We start from the raw sequence: 20,008 nt of genomic DNA, 5'->3' as shown, positions 1-20,008 counted from the left end.
CTCGGGGTCTGGGAGTTCGAGCCCTGCGTTGGGGCTCTGTGCTGACAGCTCAGAGCCTGGAGCCTGCTTCGGATTCTGTGTCTCCCCCTCTGTTTATCCCTCCCATGCTCATGCTGTGTCTCTCTGTCTCTCAGTAATAAATAAACGTTAAAAAAAATTTTTTTAAAAATCAAATCAGTAAAGGATGACAAAGATGAAAATGACAGGATAGAAACCAGAAGTGAGTAGATATCCTGAGTAAGTAAGGCCTGTATCAGTCCCACGGTCTTTGCAAAGAAAGGCTACTGAGAGTATCATTCAATTAAACAAATATTTACTAAAGTGTTTACCATGTGCCAGGCCCCTGGCCTGAAACTGTGATAGGAAAGCAGGAATAATTCATGACATTGTGCGGTTCTGAACCAGAACCCAGCTCACCTATTTCACACAAAATTGAACTAGGACATCACAATATGTTTGAATGGAACTTAAACAGATGGATCTTTTGATTTGTATTTCACCTGCCCCCATTCTTGTCTGGACACCCCAGAGCCAGACATGAAGGGCAAGGGATATCCAGAGTATCCCATAACTCTCTCTACATCCTCCCTCTTTCCCTCTCCCCACCAGCAGTCAGAATGCATTTGACCCTGAATCCAAAAATCATTTCAACTCTAAACAGTGGCTGACAATTCTTTTGACTTCAACCCACGACGTGAAAAACACTTCACATTGCACCTGGGTACTCAAACCCAAACTGAAATGAAAGTTCTATAAATTGAGACTTAAAATGTGTGATATATTCTGACTTTTTAATTATATTCTATTTTTATGCTGGTCACAATCCTCTAAACGGATTTTAACACCTATTAATGGGTCACAACCAGCCGTTTGACAAAAAAACCCTGCTCTGATATGTCACACGGCAAGGGGACTTAAAGGTCATTTAGTCCGATTCTTGCACCTTACAAGTAGTAAATGGAGACTCAGAGAAGTTAAGTCACTTGCCCAAGGCCACGTAGCTAGCAAGTTGGCAGTGCCTGGATTTGAACCAAGATCTGACTCAGCTGTTACCATGTGGCAGCCACTGTGCTGGGTTCTTTCACTTCCTTATTTCATGTAATACTCACTGTGATTCTGTGAAACATATCATCATTCCCACTTTACAGATGACAAAACGAAGTCTCGGGATGGGGAAAGTGAATTATTCAGAGTGTCCCACTGTGAGTAGCAGACCCAGGACCGGTCTTCAGATCCGGTGGTTTCGACCGCTAAGCCCCCTATGGAGTGGTTATGGAAGTGAGTGTGTGCGCTCTCAGTGCCTACACGTGCACGTGGGAAGCAGCTATAACGTTGTGCTCCCAGCCCTTCAGGACCTTATCGCTGCACACGCTTTCTGCGACCAGCTCCCCCAAAACGTTGGTGGTAAAAGAGCACAGCCTTTAGCCTAATGGGGAAGAGGATTCGAATTCCAGCCCCATCATTTACTGGAACACGAGCCTCATCTCTCTGCGCCTCAGTTTCCACACCTGGGAAGCGGGGGAGAGCAACAGGACCGCGGACTCCGGACCTGAGTCAACAGAAACTCCCTTGCACCTGGAAGCGCTTATCGAAAGTCAAGCCCTCGCCGAGCCACGCCCCCTCCCCCTCCCCCCCCCTCCGCCCGGGCCCCGGGCGCATGCGCCGCACAGGGGGCGCCTTTTACGACGCGGCGGCCGCGGTGCGCTTAGCGGCGGAGCGGAGCGGAGCGAGCGCGGCGCGGCGCGGGCGGCGGCGGCGGCAGGGCCGAGGGGACGCGCGGACGGCGGCGTCGCCATGTCGCACGGCCACAGCCACGGCGGGGGCGGCTGTCGCTGCGCCGCCGAGCGGGAGGAGCCGCCCGAACAGCGCGGCCTGGCCTACGGCCTGTACCTGCGCATCGACCTGGAGCGGCTGCAGTGCCTCAACGAGAGTCGCGAGGGCAGCGGCCGCGGCGTCTTCAAGCCGTGGGAGGAGCGGACCGACCGCTCCAAGGTGGGCCTTTCGGGGCCTGGGGCGGGCGGGCGGGCGAGGCGGGGACCCGCGCGGGGCCTCAGGCCTCCCGACTGCTCTGTCGGCCTCAGTCCTGCTGTTAAAAATAACGACAGCCCGCTTGCCAAGCGCTTTCCCGTGCCTGTCACCTGCCCGCCCCTGGGGAGGGGAAACAGCGTCGAGTCTCCCTATTTTGCAGGTAGAGGAACTGAGGCCCGGAGAGGGAGAGGGGCGCTTTGGCTTTACGAAGCCGACGTTCTCTTCCAGGGGCTTTCGGGAGGATGGCTGTAGGGCGTTTTCCTCTACTGTTTGACTACCAGTCCCAGTGGCTGCCTGATCATAATCACCTGATGAAGACCAGAGACAGCGTAGGCAGATGAAGCGTGTTATCCTTACCGTTGCGGGGTCACAGAGCCATTTAAAAGCTGTGGACCCCATAGGCACATACTTTTGCACACAGTTTCAGGCTCGTCGAGCCTGGAGGTTCATTCATGGTGCTCCCCATTTAAGAAGCCTCTGAGAGGATGGCCTGTAGACTTTTGTTAGCGTCAAGGCAGTAAGTGCTGAAAAACCGAGGGAGGTCGACTATTTATTTGCATTGCACTCCCAGTTGTAGAACAGGGTGGAAGATGCCTAAAATTGTAGGCTCTCAGCAAATATTTGTTGCTTTCTCCTCCCCACTCCCCATCCCCTCCAGTTTGTTGAAAGTGATGCAGATGAAGAGCTTCTGTTTAATATTCCGTAAGTACCTCCTTGGTGTTTGCCTCAGGCTAGATAGGCTGTACCCAGAATCCTTATCACGATTCACTCACTGGTTGTGTCAAGAGCACACATCTGTTTCTAGAAATGGGGGAGATTACAGTGTGGTGGGTTTGAGGAGGAAAGCGTAAAGATGTTTCGGTTGAAAGATAACTGAGAAGCCATGGTAACTTTCTTAGAATTGCAGGATGCCAGAGGCAGACAGGATCTTAGAAATTTTCTGGTACAAGTCTGACACATGAGTCACCTGAAACCCAGGAAGGGGAAGGGTCTTGCCTGGGGTCACGCAGCTAAGCAGAAGTTCAAACCCAGGTTGACAACTTCTTTTGCATCCTGGCAGATTTACAGGCAATGTCAAGCTCAAAGGCATCATTATAATGGGAGAGGACGATGACTCACACCCCTCTGAGATGAGACTGTAAGTGGCAAGGCCTTCAAGAAGCCTCGGAGTTCTCTTTTCTCTGGTAGCACTTTATTCCAGAATGATCCCCCCTTTTTTTTTTGTTTTCTACTGGGTTAAATATCCCCTCCTCCCCCTCTTAAAAATCTTGATCTTGTTCTGCATCAGAATACACTTATCTCTTCCTGAATTAACGACTTTTTTAGATTAAGTGTCTTTAAGGCCAACAGCTTGTGTCTTTTCAAAATGCTTTTGCTGTGCCAACCATTCATCCAGAGAGCATCCTATAAATGCCAGTTGTTGATGACTTTGCAGTTTCCTTAGTAACCCAGCTGCAGATCTCAAATGGTCTTTATGGTTTCTGCTCCTGGGGTTAGTTTCCAAATTTACCCTTGTTATTTCACACAGTTAAAAATCTTTGCGTGTGTTTTGTTTACATGGAATTACTCCATCGGAGTGTGCATGCCCTTTAGCGAGCAAAGTTCCGTAGGCCTCTTGCGGTACAGGAATCTGTTGCCACCAGGGCTGGTGCCCCTTATTTGACAGCTTGCCTTATTCCAGCACAGCCTTCCTAAAAGAAGGGGCAAACTTTTGAGTGCTGGAGAAACAAATACCAGAAGAACTTTACATTTTAAAGAATTTCTTCTGAAAACGTTTAAATGAGAAATTTAAGAAATTCACACTTTTTGAATGTTAGAAACATAAATTTGAAAGCAAACCCACATATGTAATCATTTTAAGGGACAGTACATTTGAGTTGATGGTTTTGGAGACTTGTTTACTGGGGAGATGGACTGGCTTGAGAAAACTAGAAATCCATGTTGCACTGTGGTTAAGAGGGGGCTCTGGAATAAACTGCTTGGGTTCCAGTTCTGTCTGTACCACTTGCTGGCTCCGTGACTGTGGGGCATTACTTACCTTCTCTTTATCTCTGTGCTCTCATATGTAAAATGACAACAGTAATAGTAGGAACTTCGTAAGATTGTAGAGAGAATTAAATGATCTATAACATGTAAAGAGCTTAGAAGAAGTCTGGAACTTAATAAATGCCCAGTTTTGGGAGGGCAGGTACAAATACTTACATAAGACCTCACATCTAAACACTTTACCTATATTACACTTTATTGAAATCTAAGATATCATTGATGTAATTATCTTATACACCATTAATAAAGAAAAAATATTGCCTATTCAACTATGACATGCCACTGACACATCTGGAAAAGTTAAATTGGTACTTATGAAATTGAACACAGACTAGGTGTTAGATGTTGTTAAGGAATTGTTAATTTTTGTAAAGTGATCTCACTTTTTAACAGTGGTATTTTAAGAAGTCTTTGCTTTTTAGAAATATGTACTAACATGTGAGTGAAGTGAAATGTTTCAGATTGCTTTAAAATATCAAGCACAAACAAAATGGGGGTGATAGGAAATAGGCATAATGTTCATTATTTGAAGCTGAGTGATAAATGGAGATAGAGTAATTGTATTTTTCTCTCTGTGTATAATTTGACATTTCCCATAGTAAAAATTTTTAAGTATATGTATCTTAAAAGTGATTCAGTTTAATCTCATCACTGTATCAGATATGTACTGTTGCCATCCTCAGTTTATACATGAGGAAACAGATACAGAGAGGTTAAATCACTTGTCCAAAATTATACAGCGGGTAAGTGACAGAGCCAGGCTTTAAGCCTAGGAAGTCTGGCTCCAGAGACACTGCTTTTAACTACAGTGCTACGCTGCCTCTCATAATGCTGCTCATAAATGTTCACTATTATTATTCTGTGCATCATTCTTAGAAACACTTTGAAGCAAACACTTGCTTTCTTAAATTACGTGCGTTTTCCTGCCGCCAATATCTAGGCCCCTTCTGTGTGGGTGTGGAGATGGTGGGGGTGTGGCGCAGGTCTTTAGAATCTGTGAGTTATAGAGGAGACAGCTGTTTCTTAGATATTTCTTTGAAAAATTTATTTCTTCATTAGCAGTTTTACTTGACTTTCCAAAGCCCATTGTGAGTTGGCAGCCTTTTGTGCTCTTTTCAAAATGGAAACCCGCAGATACTATGTGTTTAAAGAACTGTAAGACGACTCTATGTATAGGGTAATTTTGAACACAAAAGTTGCTTGAGTGTTAAGTTACCTGCTCTTCTCTCTTAGCTGTGTTTAATGTGTTTCTGCCAAACTATTTTTCTCCCATGAGTAAGCTGTTTTGTTTAACCTCCTCAGCTTGGTGTGAATGTGCTGAGTTGCTGATTTTCTCCATGCATTTGCTGCGTGTGACCTGGTTTGAGCCTTCTCTTTGTATATTGCTTCTCATGTGATCTTAACCCACTCAAAGATGCCACTGGCTTATGTTGCAGTTCTCAGCTCTTTTCCTGCTGGTTTAAAGATATTTGTGTATAAATGCCAGTAAAATGCCATTCCTAAAATTTGATCTTCTTTTGATAGAACTGAAGGCAGTTGAGTCAATAGGCAGTTTTGAAAAACTGAAAAATATGATAATGCACATTCTTGATTTTTCTTCCCTTTCCTTTCTCAGGTACAAAAACATTCCACAGATGTCCTTTGATGATACAGACAGGGAGCCAGATCAGACCTTTAGTCTGAATCGGGATCTTACGGGAGAATTAGAGTATGCTACAAAGTAAGCACTGTACCTGTTTCCATTCTCTGGCTTCTGAGGAACAGCAGGTGTTCATTTGCAGTGAACATATATATCCATTAGCACTTACTGAGCTTGCAGTTTAATTTTGGCCCATCTCCTACTTTCTTAACGTCAGAAACTAGTTAAAACAGTGGAGGGAAGCTTGATCCTCAGCTTGGTCAATTTTTGGCAGAGATGCAGTGCAAGCCATAGGCCTGTTGCACTTGTAAGCAGTTGACAGATCTGAGTGAGCTCCTAGGGTGGTCTTAGGAAAGATGTTTTCAGAATTCCTCTTTGCACAGTGGGCTTACAACAGGCCGAGTTACACATGACCACTTTAGCTCTTCACTGGCTCTCTTTTTCCTAATGGTAAGGTCGGTGAGATCGGCACTGAACTTGCATTAGAATCGCTGCTTGATCATACAGCATTTCTCATTCCTGCTCCTTGAGGGCAGGGCAGCGTTGACTCATTTTTCTATTCTTACTGCCTTGGGCAGGATCTGGCAGATGCTCAGGCAGTGTGTACTGAATCGATTGCTTATCCAAAAGGGAAGAATGAGACCTAAGAGCCCAGAGTGTTCTGTGACGTTTGCCCGGGTGTTACCACAAGTTAGAGTTAGAATTGTTTCTGAGCCGGTGGTGAGATATTCATTGAACTCTAACCTGTGTCTTCTCTCCCCATCCCTTTCATTCTCTAGAATTTCTCGTTTTTCAAATGTCTATCATCTTTCAATTCATATTTCAAAAAACTTTGGAGCTGATACCACAAAGGTCTTGTATATTGGCCTAAGAGGAGAGTGGACTGAGGTAAGAAGGGGCAGGAATTCCTGGCCCCCCAGTATATATGCATATGTGTGTGTATATCTGTGTGTTGCCATATGGGCGCTTTAGGGAAAGGAAAGAGAGCAGGTGAGACGCTGCTTGCTCCCAGTCTGTTTATAATTTTTCTTGGTTTCGTTACTGTACACTGTCCATCTCCTTTGGCAGGCTGTCCGTATTTTTTTTTTTTTAACGTTTATTTATTTTTGAGACAGAGACAGAGTATGAACGGGGGAGGGTCAGAGAGAGGGAGACACAGAATCTGAAACAGGCTCCATGCTCTGAGCTGTCAGCACAGAGCCCGACGCGGGGCTCGAACTCACGGACCGCGAGATCATGACCTGAGCTGAAGTCGGATGCTTAACCGACTGAGCCACCCAGGCGCCCCAGGCTGTCCGTATTTTTAACGGAGTTGAAGTAGCCCAATTGACACCAATTCATTTTTTTCACTTTAAGGTTCTTTTCTTTATCCACCATTTTTGATGACCTTTCTTGTGTCAGGAACCAGAGAGAAGATGATAAGATAGACAAGGTCCTCTTCTCATGGTGGCACCATTATAGTGGGGGAATGAATCTTCTAAGTTATGGGGTGAATCATTGATAATGGTCTTTGCAGTCTTCCTAGGATGATTGTATCAGCAGGGGGAAGAGATGGCTTCCAGAGATGAACCTGAGTAAGGACGACTCCACTGTATGGTCTGGGAAATGGCCAGCTGACCCAGCCTCTCACTTTTCTTGCAGCTTCGACGACACGAGGTGACCATCTGCAATTATGAAGCCTCAGCCAACCCAGCAGACCACAGGGTCCATCAGGTTACCCCACAGACACACTTCATTTCCTAAGGCTGGCCAGGGCTCCCACAGAGGCGCTGTGTCAGTGAAGACGTGCAGCATCCTGTTGGGGAGGACAAAGAGATGGGGTTCCGGAGAGAGCTGGCGCCACAGCCTCTGCCAGGCTGTGTCTTTGGGGCTTTTGCTGCAGAAACCCGGCCTATGGAAGATACCACACCACCGGGCAGGGTTGTGTGGGTGCTGAGGGACAGTCGTGGTTCTCTAGGGCCTAGGAATTGAGTCTTGGACTGGTCAGCATCTGGCAGTCATTGGATGATGCCTGCCTTTCCAGTCAGTGTGGCCATGGGATCCCAAGCGTCTTGTTGCTTTGTGGCAGGATTTTTGTGTGACTTGTTTTTTTTAAACATGGAAACTGTTTCCTGGGCTGCAGTAAACTTTCTGAAGCCTCAGCATTGCGTTTCTATTAGCCATCAGGAGGGTCTCCAACTAGAAATACTTGTCCCTGCTTGCTCCTTCTTCCTGTCAGCGTTCAGCATTCTTGTCAAGTTGCCCGGCTTGGAGTTGTCTGTCATGTACTAGTGTCCCATGGTAGCTAGGAGAGCAGGAATGTCCTGATGATGCTTAATAGCTTGAGGAGAAGGTCTTTCTACTGCCTAGGTAAGCAGTCTGGGGAGAGCATGGGCATCATTTCTGTGTTTGTGAGTTATCCTGGTTGGATAAGGTTGGGACTTAGGTAAGATTCCCCTTGGGACATCTTTAATGTTTATTAGCCTCTAACTAGTGTCATAAGCGCAGTGCCAGAAATTGGACATCTCAGTTTTTCTGTTCATGGCTTTTTATTCACCGTAACTAATAAGCTTCCTAATAAATCTTTGCCGGACTTCATGTTTGTATATTCTTTTGATTTCTTGGCAGTACTGATGAAACTTTTACTTCACAGGAACTGTGTGGAACTTTGAAATTTGTTGTTGTTTTGTACTAGGTAGATCATAAGTGCCACAGTGATATATATTCAAGACTAGATCATTTCTCCGGGAAAGATACAGTGGACTAAAAACACTCCTACACCCACCCACCCACACTTTGTAAAGAGGAAGGTGAAGTTACAAACTGATGTCCTATTTCTCATGAGAGGAAGTAACTTGAGTGACATTTACAAAGACAAGGAGAACAGATTCTGGAACTCACCAGAAGAAACGAGAGTAAGGAGAGTAAGTGAACAGCACACGGCAGACCCAAGACTTTGGACTTCAATTTTGTTAAGACAGCAGTTGGAGAGAATTTAAATATCTAAAATAAGATCGGAGATGGTCAGTATTCTCTCCTTTGTAGAAAATAGAAACAGTGGATAATGGGAATCAGTGTTGAACCTGATCCTCTTGAGAGAATTCTCCTGAAAGTGTTGGCCCACACTGTTTCTCCAGCCTGTCCAACGGAAAGCCCGCCACCACCGTTTTGTCAAGCCTCAAGATTTCTAAAATGAATCCTGAAATCACCCAGAGTGCAAACACGATTATTGATGCACTAAGGGACCTACTCGTCAGCCACAGCCTCTTTATTTCAGTTGGATCATTTTGGAGATAAAAATATAGGCTATGTCTTTAAATTTGGAGTAGGAGGAAGAGTAAAGTTAGAAATCTTAGAGCAGACTATCCCTTCATTAATTCCACTAATTAAAATCTAATCACAGGTAGCCCCTGGGACTGGGTTTCTGAATATGAAGCTTCACTCTGAAGAATCTGTTCCAGGATGTGAAGAAGGGCCCCAGGATCTCAGGCGATTGGGGGTATAGTATAGGAGGAATTGTTTACTCTTGCATAAGCAGACCTAGCAGGGATCCTATGTGGGGGGCAGTTACGTGGTCTCCGTGCACTTCTTCCTTTCTGACATCTAGTCTGGGTCTTCGGCTTGTTGCACTTCTCAGGACTCAAAGATTTCCTGCTCGGAATCCTGGTGTTTTAGGCTCTTTGTGACCCTTTGAACACTAAAATCAAACTGCCTCTCAGCCTGGGAAAAGTGCTTTGAGTTCCCAGGTTTACAGTGTTCTTTCAGTTCAAAGAAAAACTGTAGGTTATGCTGGGAGAATGAGTCCTAAGCTGCTTAGGTACCAGTGTCACTCATCTCCTGTTTGCAGGTATCTATGTGTTCTCTTAGGGATGTGGCCTTCGACTCAGTTTGCCTCCCTTTCCAGCTTTTCTGTGGACCCTGAACCCATTTCCACTTTATCAGTGCAGCAAGGAGCAAATGGCAACAACATGAAGCCTTTTTTTGTTCTTAACAACTGGAGCTCATTGATGGTATTTTGTGCACCGTCTGCATGGCATTGCTTGTGGGGGGCAGAGCTAAGACAACGCTGCCAATGCCTGTCCAGCTGTCCTGATGTAACCTGTGTTTTCCCAGGGTCCTTTTTGGTCATTACATCCTCACACTGTAATTTTACAGTGTATAAAGCATTTCCACACGACCTCGTTTGAGCCTAACAACAAAGCTGTGAAGGAGGCAGGGTAGTGGTTATCACCGTGTTTTATAGCTCAGGAAGCAGGTGCAGAGAGGCAGCATTAGTGTTGTCCTGAGATCGCTGTTTCCTTCCCCGCTCTGAGCGGGAGTTTCCTCATCTTTAGAGTAAGACTGGAGGACTAGACGGTCTCTAAGGTTGTCTTAAGTGTATGATTCCATCCCTCCAGTGTATGATACATCCTGGATCATTCTGAGGATGATTCCATCCAGAAACAGGGCGTTGAGGTCAGTGGTGGATATCCAAGACCACGGTGAAGTGCCACCCGTGAAGGCCGGGAGGTGGGAAACTGCTAGGAGAGGTATGCCTCTCCTTCCGGATAGCTTTCCTCCAGGAGGCGCACGGGCGGCGGTAGCAAGCGGGGACTACCGACGCGCTGTCTAGATTCCGCAGGTAACTCCGTGGCTTCGTTACGGGGAGTGGCCCCACCGTATCCAACATGGCAGCTTCTATCTGGCGGATCGCCGACGCCCACTTCCGGGTTCCGTACTGCTGGCCAGGCTACTTCCGGCAGCGCGATGGCTGGGTTCCCGGGACTCGAACGGAAGTTCCGGCGGGGGCGGCCGAGGGGGAAGAGAGTGTGTCTGTGCAGGAGAAAGAGGAGAATCGCCCGAGAGGTCTCGAAACCCCCAGGGAGTGGAGGTACCCTCGTCCGGGGCCAGCCGGCGGAGGGAGGGCACGGGGGTGGGGGGGAGAGGGGGAGATCGGAGCACCGCGGGGGTCCCGGAGAGTGGGGAGGGGACCGCAGTTGTGAGGGATGGGGGTGGGGAGTGAGGTGCGAAGAGGCGCTGGCCAGTCCTGGGGACTTTGGGGGGAGAGAGGGGAGAGAAGGCGGCCGGGCTATGACGGGAGGGACTTAGGGTTGAAGTGGAAGATCTCATTGTGGGGCGGGGGCTCCACAGGGTCAAAAGTAGAACAATCCTTTGTGGACAAGAGAGGGTCCTGGGTCAAGGTAGAAAATGTCACTGTGAGAAGGGGGCGACCCTTGGTCAGAACAGACATTCCCAGTGTAGGGAGTGGGAGAGCCGGGATTAGAGTGGAACTTGTTACCGTGGGGAGCTCCCTTCCCTGGTCAGCGGGGAAGGCATTACTTTGAGAGAGGGGACCCTGGGGTGAGAGGTGGAAGTCTCCCAGTGAGGAGGGAAGGGAATCCCAGCTTAGGACGAAACGTGCATCTCCCATGTGGGAAGAGGGACCTCAGGGTCAGAGGTGAGGGATCCCACGTGGAGAGGTGCACTCAGGGTCAGAGATGGAAGGTTGAAGCCAGTGGGGAAGGTGGGAGGGGTGGGCGCCACTGGGAAGGGCAGGCGTTTAGGGACAGGTTGCACAAGCTGCTGGGGACTTTGGAGGATGCTAAGGACGGGGAGGAGCCCGCCAGCCTTACATTCTTTCGTGTGTTTGGGAGCCCCAGAGCATGGTCAAACCGGGGGACCGGGTTGGATTCAGGGGCAGTAGCAGCAGGGAGCATCGTTCAGCGGGGCGTGGGGCGCCAGTTGCGGCTGGTGGACGGGAGTTCGTGCGCCTCCTGGAGACCTGGGCAGCCCCCCCGGGGGCTCTGCGAACGGCTGAGCCGGAAACTGCTTGTGAAGGCTGGGTGGGGGCTGGATGGGAGAGAGGTGGGAGAAAATGTGTGGGACGGTTGGGGGTAGGGGCTGAAAGCATATTTTTCTGGCATTTGCCCCCCCTTCGTTTCCCAGTAGGGCTGAGAGTTGGGGAGGAGGGGACCAGGGGCTCTATTAGAGGCATGATGATTGGAAAGCAGGGAGGAGGCAGTTAGTGGGGGGACGACAGCAGGGGATGCCCTGCCCCTCCCCTCCCGCAGGGTCCCTAAGCCCTACTTCTGCCCCTCTCCAGCAAGCTCAGGCTAAGGGGTGGACCGAACCGGGGACGCTAGGGTAGCCGCCTCTGCTTTTCAGCCTGGAGTAGAGGCAAACTTCCTACCCCCTGTGGCCCGAGACTTCTTTCCTGCCTTTTCTTTGTGGCCAGGACAGAACCCGGGGTGCTTTGGGGGGTTGACGGCCTGAGTGGGCCCTGGGTTTGAGGCTCTTCTCCTGTGTCAGGAGTCTCTCCCTTGCTCTTGACCGCTCCCTCGAATTTGCACAGGCCCCAGCCGTGGAGCCCTGCAGTGTATGTGTGGTAACACCATGTCTGTGCCCCTGCTCACCGATGCTGCCACTGTGTCTGGAGCTGAGCGGGAAACGGCTGCGGTAAGGGTCCTCTCCCACCCTGGGCAGCCCCCAGGCCGGCCGCTGCCGGTAACTGGCTGGAGGGGGCGTGTGGGAAAGATGGAGGTGCAGTGCGGAGAAGGGAGCAGCCTGAAGCCAGGCGGCAGCGAGGTAATCATCTGTTTGGCTGCTCCTGGACTTCCCCCTAGGCCCTCGGGGGTGAGAGGGCGGCCAGAAGTTGGAGGACAGAGGGGGAATGAGAGCAGGGGGTGACTGCCCTCTTTCCACCTCCCCATGTCTCACCCTCTTCCAGGTTATTTTTTTACATGGACTTGGAGACACAGGGTAAGTGAGCTGGAGAGGGGGTGTCCTTTGGGAGGGTGGGGAAGGGCCCGGTGGGCAGGATCAGAGAGGCCTGTGCCCTCCTTTCTCCCTCCCCACATCGGTGCCTTTTTTCCCTTCCTTCCTACAGGCACAGCTGGGCTGACGCCCTCTCCACCATCCGGCTCCCTCACGTCAAGTACATCTGTCCCCATGCGTGAGTGTCACCCCAGCAAGGGAGGGGCTGAGGATGGGGATAAGCTGGGGGGTGGTCCTGTGGTCCCAGGCCTGTTCTCTCCTGCCAGCTGCGCCCTGGGCCCGGGCCCAGGGCAGTCGGGAGTGCCGTTTTCAGCCTTCACTCCCGTGGAGCCCGCGGCCCCAGCCCCCAGCCCTAAGGCCTCCTAGACCCAGGGGCCTCCTGTGCCCCTTCCCCAAGTACTCACCGACCGAGCTGGAACCCCGTCACGCCGTGTGTCGGGCTCTGCTTGTCTGCTGATGCCCCAGCCCCAGCCTCCGGCCCCACGTGGCAGGTTGCCTGGCAACACCTTAAACACAGGCCTTGCCTGCTGGGAGGGCCCCCCCCCCCCCCGGGGGCTACTCTGCCCCCTCCCGGCTCTCTGCTGTGGCTCCCTCACCCTTCTGAGCGCGATGGCCCTTCTCGCCGCCCCTCCCCAGACCCCGGATCCCTGTGACGCTCAACATGAAGATGGTGATGCCCTCCTGGTGAGTTGCAGGGGCAGGGATGGCTGCTGAGAGAGCTGCAGGGGGCTGGCCAGGGTCTTCCAGTAGCTGCCAACGCCTCTCCTCCCTCAGGTTTGACCTAATGGGGCTGAGTCCTGATGCCCCAGAGGACGAGGCCGGCATCAAGAAGGCAGCAGAGAACAGTAAGGCCCCGGTCCCTCCTCAGCAGCCCCCTCCTCCCCCACCGGCCCCCCCAGGAGAGCGCTGGGCAGCATCTGGCTCCCTTCCCTGGGCCCCTCCAGCAGCTTTCCCCCCACCCAGTCATGCCCCCTCCCCCCAGTCAAGGCCTTGATTGAACACGAGATGAAGAATGGGATCCCTGCCAATCGAATCGTCCTGGGAGGCTTTTCACAGGTGAGGGGAGAGCGAGGGGTGGGGGGTGGTAGGAGAGCTGTGCCCTCATGACCTGTCATTCTCTCCTCCCTCCAGGGTGGGGCCCTGTCCCTCTACACGGCCCTTACCTGTCCCCACCCCCTGGCTGGCATCGTGGCATTGAGCTGCTGGCTGCCTCTGCATCGGGCCTTCCCCCAGGTGAGTGTCTCCACGAGTCCCCTCCTGCCCTTTGGGTCTCCTCGCGGCTCGGGGACCGTGCCGAACACTGGCTTTGCCCTCAGAGCCCCGTCTGGCCCACAGGCAGCCAATGGCAGTGCCAAGGACCTGGCCATCTTGCAGTGCCACGGGGAGCTGGACCCCATGGTTCCAGTACGGTTTGGGGCCCTGACGGCCGAGAAGCTTCGGTCCGTCGTCACACCCGCCAGGGTCCAGTTCAAGACGTACCCAGGTGTCATGCACAGCTCCTGCCCTCAGGTCGGTGATGGGGGACCACTTCCCACCCCACCCCTCCCTCCTCCCTCCTCCCTCCGGCTGGGAGCCCCTCACGATCCCTCCTCACCCCCAGGAGATGGCAGCCGTGAAGGAGTTTCTTGAGAAGCTGCTGCCTCCTGTCTAACCAGAGTCGCTGGCCCCCAGCGCAGGACCCCAGCTCCTGGGGGACGCAGCACGCGCGGCGCCATCTCGGATCTGAGCCGGTCGAGCCCCCGCCCCCACCATCCCTGACCCGTCCTCTTCCCATAGGCCTCTGGGGCAGGCGGGCCCAGGCCTGGCCAGGCCTGCCTCCCTGGCCTCAGCCACCTGGCTGTCTGCGGCAGGGGTGGGCCACCCTCTTCTCCCATTTCCCCGGAGGTGGGCCCCCCCCCCCCGGCAGCAGTATTGGAGGGGCTGTAGGCAGCGGGGAGAAAGGGGCCCGGCCGCTGACCCACTCACTCAGGACCTCACTCACTAGCCCCGCTTTGGGCCCCCTCCTGTGACCTCAGGGTTTGGCCCATGGGGCCCTCCTGGGCCCCACCTACCACTCCACCCCCCCCCCCCCCCCCCCCCCCCAGTGACTCTGCCCAGATAATCGTGTCTCTCCTCCTTCTCTCCAGCTGCTTCTCAATCATGAATGTGTCCATGGCCCGGCCCCCGTGCTGCTGTGGGCTGCCTGCCCCTGGGCAGGGGTGTTGGTGAGGGGGCAGAGTCCTTTGAGGGGGGCCTTCCCTTAGGCCCCTGAAACGTGGGGGCTGGGCCCTGCCCCTCCCCGCCCCCCCCCCCCCCCCCCCCATTGCCCTGTTCCCCCCCGTAGGCCTGGAGCCTGCAGGGCTGGACTGAGGCTCAAAGTCTCCCCCCGCTGTCCCACTCCCACGTTGTCCCCACTCTAGGGCCAGGGGGGAGGTGGGGGAGTTGTGTCTCGTCTTCTGTCTCCATGTGGTTTTGGGTGTTTTTCTTGTTGTATCCTGGATTCCGATAAAATTAAATTGCTTCAACTCTCAGGCTGGATGATTCTGTCCGAGGGGTAGAGAGTGATCATGTGCAAGAATCTGCCCCAGTGTTAGAAAACTTTTATTTTAAATACTTTAGAAATCTCTTTCAGAGCAGTATAAATTAGTTCCTGTGTCAGGGCCCTCGTTCCCACATTTGCTTCTGGTGGTCCTGATGGGTTCGTGGAAAAGAGAGACCCCCAACTCCTGGTCAGTGGAACCCTTGGCCCCCTGCCTGGTGGGCTGAGCAGGCCCGTCTGGGGTTTGAGGTAGGGGAGGCTGAGGCCCTGGGTTCCCACCGGAGGCTGGAGAACAAGCAGGTGTTTCTTTCCTTCACTGGTGCGTGGCAGGAGAAGGTCTCAGGCCTGTGCCCCAAAGCCGGAAGGATTCTGCTTCTGCCAGCGCCACAGATCTTCACCTGTGATGGGGGGAGGTGTGGGGTCAGGGTCCACGTCGGAATGCGGGGCTCCCGCCACCTCGGGCGGCCCAGGGTGGGCATGCCCAGACCCAGTCAGCCCCTTCCCAGCCCCTGAGCCGGTCGAGCCCCTGTCCCCACCATCCCTGACCTGTCCTCTTCCCATAGGCCTCCGGGGCCTGGCCAGGCCTGCCTTCCTGGCCTCGGGGGTCAGGCCAGCACCCAGGGTCAGGGGTTAGGGCTAAAACTCACACATCCTGTCCAGCCCTAAGGCTGCTGTCCAGCCCAGCTCCTTGAGGGCCAGGCTGGGGTTGGCATAACAGGCAGCCACGTCGCCTTCCCGCCGTGCCACCACCTTGTATGGGATCTGCAAGAGAAGGGGCAGCGGGAGCTTGGCTGAGCCGGCCCTGGCGCCTCCTGCCCCGCTGCCGACCAGGCTGAGAAATGCAGGTGCAGGCACCCTGCGCTAACAGCACTAAGGCAGGTGGTGGAACCAGGCGGCGCTGGGATCCCCGTCAGGGAGGCTAGTGGGAAGGGCCCAGCTCACTGTGACGTTCCGGCCTACCTTCTGCCCGGAAGCCTTTTCCATGGCCTGGACCATCTGTAGCACCGAATAGCCCGTGCCCGTGCCCAGGTTATAGATCTGCCCAGGAGAGGAAAACGGGTTATGGAGGGGGGTGGACCAACTACCCCTCTGGACCCCATCTCCCTCACCAAATTCGCTTCTCCCTTTTCTCCCTACCCGACAGCCACACTGCTCCTTCAGCTTCCTCAAGGCCGCGATGTGGCCCTTGGCCAGATCCACGACATGGATGTAATCCCGGACACCTGCAGAGGAGGTGGTTGGGTGTGGGGGTTAAGTGTAGTCTCTGTCGGACCTCCCTCTCCCCCTGGCTCCCCCTCCTGGATCCTCCTGGTCCTGGGCTCACCTGTGCCATCCTCTGTGTCATAGTCATTGCCAAAGACATTCAGTGCCTCCCGTCGCCCAATTGCCACCTGGGGTGGAGGTCAGGTCAGCTCTTTCCAGGCCTTTGGCACCAGTTGTACCCTTCAATCCTATGGCCACCCCCTGACCTTCCCCTTCTCCCTTACCTGGGAGACATAGGGCATGAGGTTGTTGGGGATGCCCTGGGGATCTTCACCGATGCAGCCCGAGGCATGGGCGCCTATGGGGTTGAAATACCGCAGCAGCACCGCGTTCCACGTCTGTGGGACACAGGTCAGAAGATGGGCAAGGAGGCGCATGCTGTGCCCAAGCCGAATCCAGAGCTCTTTAGCTGCTTCCCCCGCCCCCAGGCCTAGTCTCTATCCCCGGAAAGCAGCAGGGGGTCAGGCCCACCCACTCCGTGCTGTGACTTTGGGCAAATCGCTGCAGCTTCCAGAGTCCTAGCTGGGAGTGTTCACGGGAGACCTTGAGTCCATGAGTGGAGCCAGGGCTGGGTCAAGCGTGCGTGTGTGTGTGCGTGTGTGTGTGTGTGTTGGGGCGGGGAGGGGGTACCCTCACCTTGTCTGCCCGGCACAGGTCCCGGATCATTTCCTCGATGAAGAACTTGGACTTGCCATAGGGGTTGGTACAGCCACCTGTGGGGTGGGCCTCATCCAGGGGCAGGTACTGGGGATTCCCGTACACGGTAGCCGAGCTGCTGAACACCAGGTTCTTCACCCCGTGGGCCCTCATGATCTGCTCACGGAGGAGAGGCGTCAGCGGCCTCTGCCCCGCACTTAGTCCCACCCCCTTACTCCTTTACAGGTGACAGGGGCTGAGGTTCGGGCGCTCCCATTTATAGATGGGGAGACTGAGGCGGAGAAGTCAAAAGGGACACGTGTCCAAGGTGGTACAGCTCGGGCCCTGCCTGACTCTGCCCCCCAGGCCCTCATCTACCGTGTCTGGCGTGGCCTGCCTGGCCGGGGCCTCCCGGTGTCCGTGTCCTTGCCACACGTCTCACCTCCAGAAGCTGAATGGTTCCTGTCAGGTTAACTCTGTAATAATCCAGAGGCTTCTGCACGGACTCTCCCACGGCCTTGAGACCCGCAAAGTGGATGACTGCCATAAAGTGATGCTGCAGGTGCAAAGCCAGGGTCAGAGGTTGCTTTACAGGCCCTGGCCCTTGGCAGGGCCCCCTGCCTGCCTGCCAAGCACTGACCTTCTTGAAGAGACGCTGTAGGGCTGCCTGGTCCAAGATGTCCATCTCCTCAAACTCCACAGAGCGGCCTGTCAGCTCCTGAACCCGCTGTAGGCTCTCAGGCATGGAGCCCCTTCCTGGTTGGACACATGGAGACCGTCAAAGGAGAAGACGGGTCCTGGGTTCCCAAGGGACTAGCCTGATGTGTGTGTGCGTGTGTGTGTGTGTGTGTGTGTGTCTGTGTGTCTGTCACCCCTAGTAGGTGGAGGTAGAACAAAAGGTTTTCCTTCCGTCCCCGCCCAAAGCCCTAGCCCCCCACCCCTGTGCTCACCACGGATGGCATTATGGAAATTATCAATGACCACAGGCAAATAGCCGGCCTCCAGCAGTTCCAGCACCGTGTGGCTGCCGATGTAGCCAGCGCCGCCTGTCACCAGCACCTTCTCTGCCATCGCACCTGGCACAGAACACAGTGTCAGAGGTGGTCGAGATGGCCCACTCAGGGACCCGCCTAACGTCCGAGGGAGGCAGTAGTGTGTCCCAGCTAATAGGGTGGATCTGGAATCAGCCCTGGTCCGGGTCTGGACATCATCTCTTTCTGGCCTTAGGCCTTGGAAATCACTTATCCTCTCTGCCTCAGTTTCCATCTTTAGAAAATGGAGTTGATAACTACAAACATGATGCAATCGTGTGAGGCTTACGTGAGTGATTTGAAACGCCCACAGTGTGGCACAGGTGGGGAGACTGATGCACGGGCACCACAATCCTGGTCCCAATTTACCTGTGATTGAGAAGATGAAACCTAAGGCCCCCAAGGTGTCTGGGGACTAGACAGTCCTGGCCCGAAGGACACACGGCCAGCAGCACTGGGACTCCCAAGAGCCCAGGAAGAGGTTCTGTCTGCTCAAATTCAGGCCTTCCCAGTCTCTCTGCCATCACTAGGTGTAAAGTGGCCCAGTGATTAATACCTCCCGCTCCAGGCAGCTCCCCTGACTCCCACAAGAGTCAGCTGGGAGGAAGCAGGAAATGTACCAACTGGCCACAGGGTGGGGTCCTTTGCCAGGCCCACTGGAGCCCGACTCTGGGGCTGCAGCACCACAGTCCCGGAGTGGGCCCCACCCGCCCCAGGTCATTCAGGCTGGCTCAGCCTCTACCAATGCATGCCAGGGCCAGCTGGGTCACCGCCCGCTTGGAGCTAAGGATGCCACCCAACTTTAGGCGGCACCGAGCCGGGCGCTGTAGACGTGGCCCTGGTCCCGACTCCACTGCCAGGTGTGCACCTCCGCCCTGAACAAACTCTGTGGGCGGAGAGGGGGAGTGGGTAGGGAACCCCAGACACTGAGGCCTTTCATTCGGTGTGGCCTGGCCCGCAGCCGCCTTCCTCCTGGCTGCCTCAGTCCCCTTCTGGGCTTATTCACTCCCACCCACTTGACTGCGCTCCTGCTGAGTGGCGGGCTCCGACCGGGCACTTCTGCATTCTTCTCCCTGTGTTCCCCCAACATCCTAATGAGGCAAGTGTTAGTGCCGGCACTTTACCGAGAAGGATACTAAGGTCAGAGAGGTCAAGTAATTTGCCCGAGGACACACAGCTACTATACACACAGCTACTATAGCCGCCCTAGAATCCGGATCTCCAGGTTCACAGCGAGCCAACCTCGCACTTCACCCTTCCCCCCATGGCTTCCCGCTGGACTCTGCTCCCGACGCCAAGACCGCCCCCGCCCCCACCCCGCCTCGCGGAAGCCCGAAAAGTGGTCGCGGAGGGGCCCCGGGAGGCAGGAAGGGTGGTGAGGTCGAACTCGCCCCGGACCGACGGAGTGACCTCGGTCGGATGTCGCCTCCTCGGTTTTCCCAGTCTGCAAAATGGAGGGGAGGAGGCGATGGGCGTCGGGCTGGGATGTGGGCCGTGGCTCCGAGGGGGCCGAGCTCGGAGCTCCCGGGTCGGGAATGAATGAAGTCGGGCCGCCCCGGCCAAGGCGGCGGGAGCTGGGAGCGGCACAGGCACGGGCGAGCCCGTCCTAGCGGGGCTCTGCCCGGAACGCGGCCCGGACCCCTGAAACCAACCCTCGCTCCCCGCAGGCCACCCGGCCCCTCGCGAGCCCTCTAGCCCTCCCCCCCACGGCATTCGCCTTGCGAACCTGTTCGGAGCCTCGCGCCCCGCGCTGCTTCCAGCGGCGCCGCCTCCCGCGCTCGGCGCCCGGGTCCCTTTAAGAGCACACGGCCCACCTGGTCCCGCCCCCTCCACGCCCCCAAGGAAACGTGTCACCGGGGAGTGCGCGCTACGGGGCGCCGGGAGGACCAGGGGCGCCGCGACATCTAGGCGCCTGCGCGGCGCGGTCCGGTGTCGGAAGGCGGAGGGGAGGCGCGGCCTGGCCCGGGGAGCTCGGCTCCGGGTGCCCGGCGGCTGTCCCGCGGCGGGAGCCACAGGCCGAAGGCGGGGCACCCCCCCTTCCCACCACCCCCACCCCCACCCCGCTCACCGCCCGTTCGCCAGCCTCTCTGCACGTGCCCCGCCTGTTCTTCCGAG

The 20,008-nt window shown here is 54.4% G+C and overlaps 3 protein-coding genes across 6 annotated transcripts; 2 read left to right on the top strand and 1 right to left on the bottom strand.

The window, feature by feature from the left end:
- The first annotated feature begins 1,718 nt into the window (after nt 1-1,718).
- PITHD1 (PITH domain containing 1) lies at nt 1,719-8,290 on the top strand. 2 transcript variants are annotated; one of them, XM_053898811.1, is made up of 6 exons: nt 1,721-1,992; nt 2,687-2,730; nt 3,089-3,166; nt 5,690-5,794; nt 6,493-6,601; nt 7,355-8,290. In XM_053898811.1, the coding sequence occupies exons 1-6, from the start codon at nt 1,795-1,797 to the stop codon at nt 7,454-7,456; spliced, it is 636 nt and encodes a 211-aa protein (XP_053754786.1). In that variant the 5' UTR covers nt 1,721-1,794; the 3' UTR covers nt 7,457-8,290. The 2 variants fall into 2 exon arrangements, with proteins under 2 accessions (XP_053754787.1, XP_053754786.1); XM_053898812.1 differs by lacking the exon at nt 3,089-3,166 and having other exon boundaries at nt 1,719-1,992.
- A 2,139-nt stretch (nt 8,291-10,429) lies between these two features.
- On the top strand, nt 10,430-14,955 carry LYPLA2 (lysophospholipase 2). Of its 2 annotated transcripts, XM_019461780.2 has the most exons (10): nt 10,430-10,562; nt 12,024-12,127; nt 12,399-12,430; nt 12,558-12,623; nt 13,082-13,129; nt 13,220-13,290; nt 13,428-13,501; nt 13,577-13,678; nt 13,781-13,954; nt 14,046-14,955. In XM_019461780.2, the coding sequence occupies exons 1-10, from the start codon at nt 10,439-10,441 to the stop codon at nt 14,094-14,096; spliced, it is 846 nt and encodes a 281-aa protein (XP_019317325.2). In that variant the 5' UTR covers nt 10,430-10,438; the 3' UTR covers nt 14,097-14,955. The 2 variants fall into 2 exon arrangements, with proteins under 2 accessions (XP_019317325.2, XP_053754785.1); XM_053898810.1 differs by lacking the exon at nt 13,428-13,501.
- A 52-nt stretch (nt 14,956-15,007) lies between these two features.
- GALE (UDP-galactose-4-epimerase) lies at nt 15,008-19,735 on the bottom strand. Of its 2 annotated transcripts, none has more exons than XM_019461772.2 (11): nt 19,620-19,735; nt 17,813-17,938; nt 17,503-17,618; nt 17,305-17,418; nt 16,863-17,039; nt 16,451-16,564; nt 16,288-16,354; nt 16,101-16,186; nt 15,924-16,001; nt 15,611-15,725; nt 15,008-15,361 (listed from the first exon to the last, which is right to left on the bottom strand). In XM_019461772.2, the coding sequence occupies exons 2-11, from the start codon at nt 17,931-17,933 to the stop codon at nt 15,303-15,305; spliced, it is 1,047 nt and encodes a 348-aa protein (XP_019317317.2). In that variant the 5' UTR covers nt 17,934-17,938; nt 19,620-19,735; the 3' UTR covers nt 15,008-15,302. The 2 variants fall into 2 exon arrangements, with proteins under 2 accessions (XP_019317317.2, XP_019317320.2); XM_019461775.2 differs by lacking the exon at nt 19,620-19,735 and adding an exon at nt 19,304-19,565.
- Between the last annotated feature and the right edge of the window lie 273 nt (nt 19,736-20,008).

This window comes from Panthera pardus, unplaced genomic scaffold, assembly GCF_024362965.1.
Source record: "Panthera pardus isolate Hobbes unplaced genomic scaffold, ASM2436296v1 HiC_scaffold_11, whole genome shotgun sequence".
Taxonomy (NCBI): domain Eukaryota; kingdom Metazoa; phylum Chordata; class Mammalia; order Carnivora; family Felidae; genus Panthera; species Panthera pardus.
This window is presented reverse-complemented; position numbering and strand designations above follow the sequence as displayed.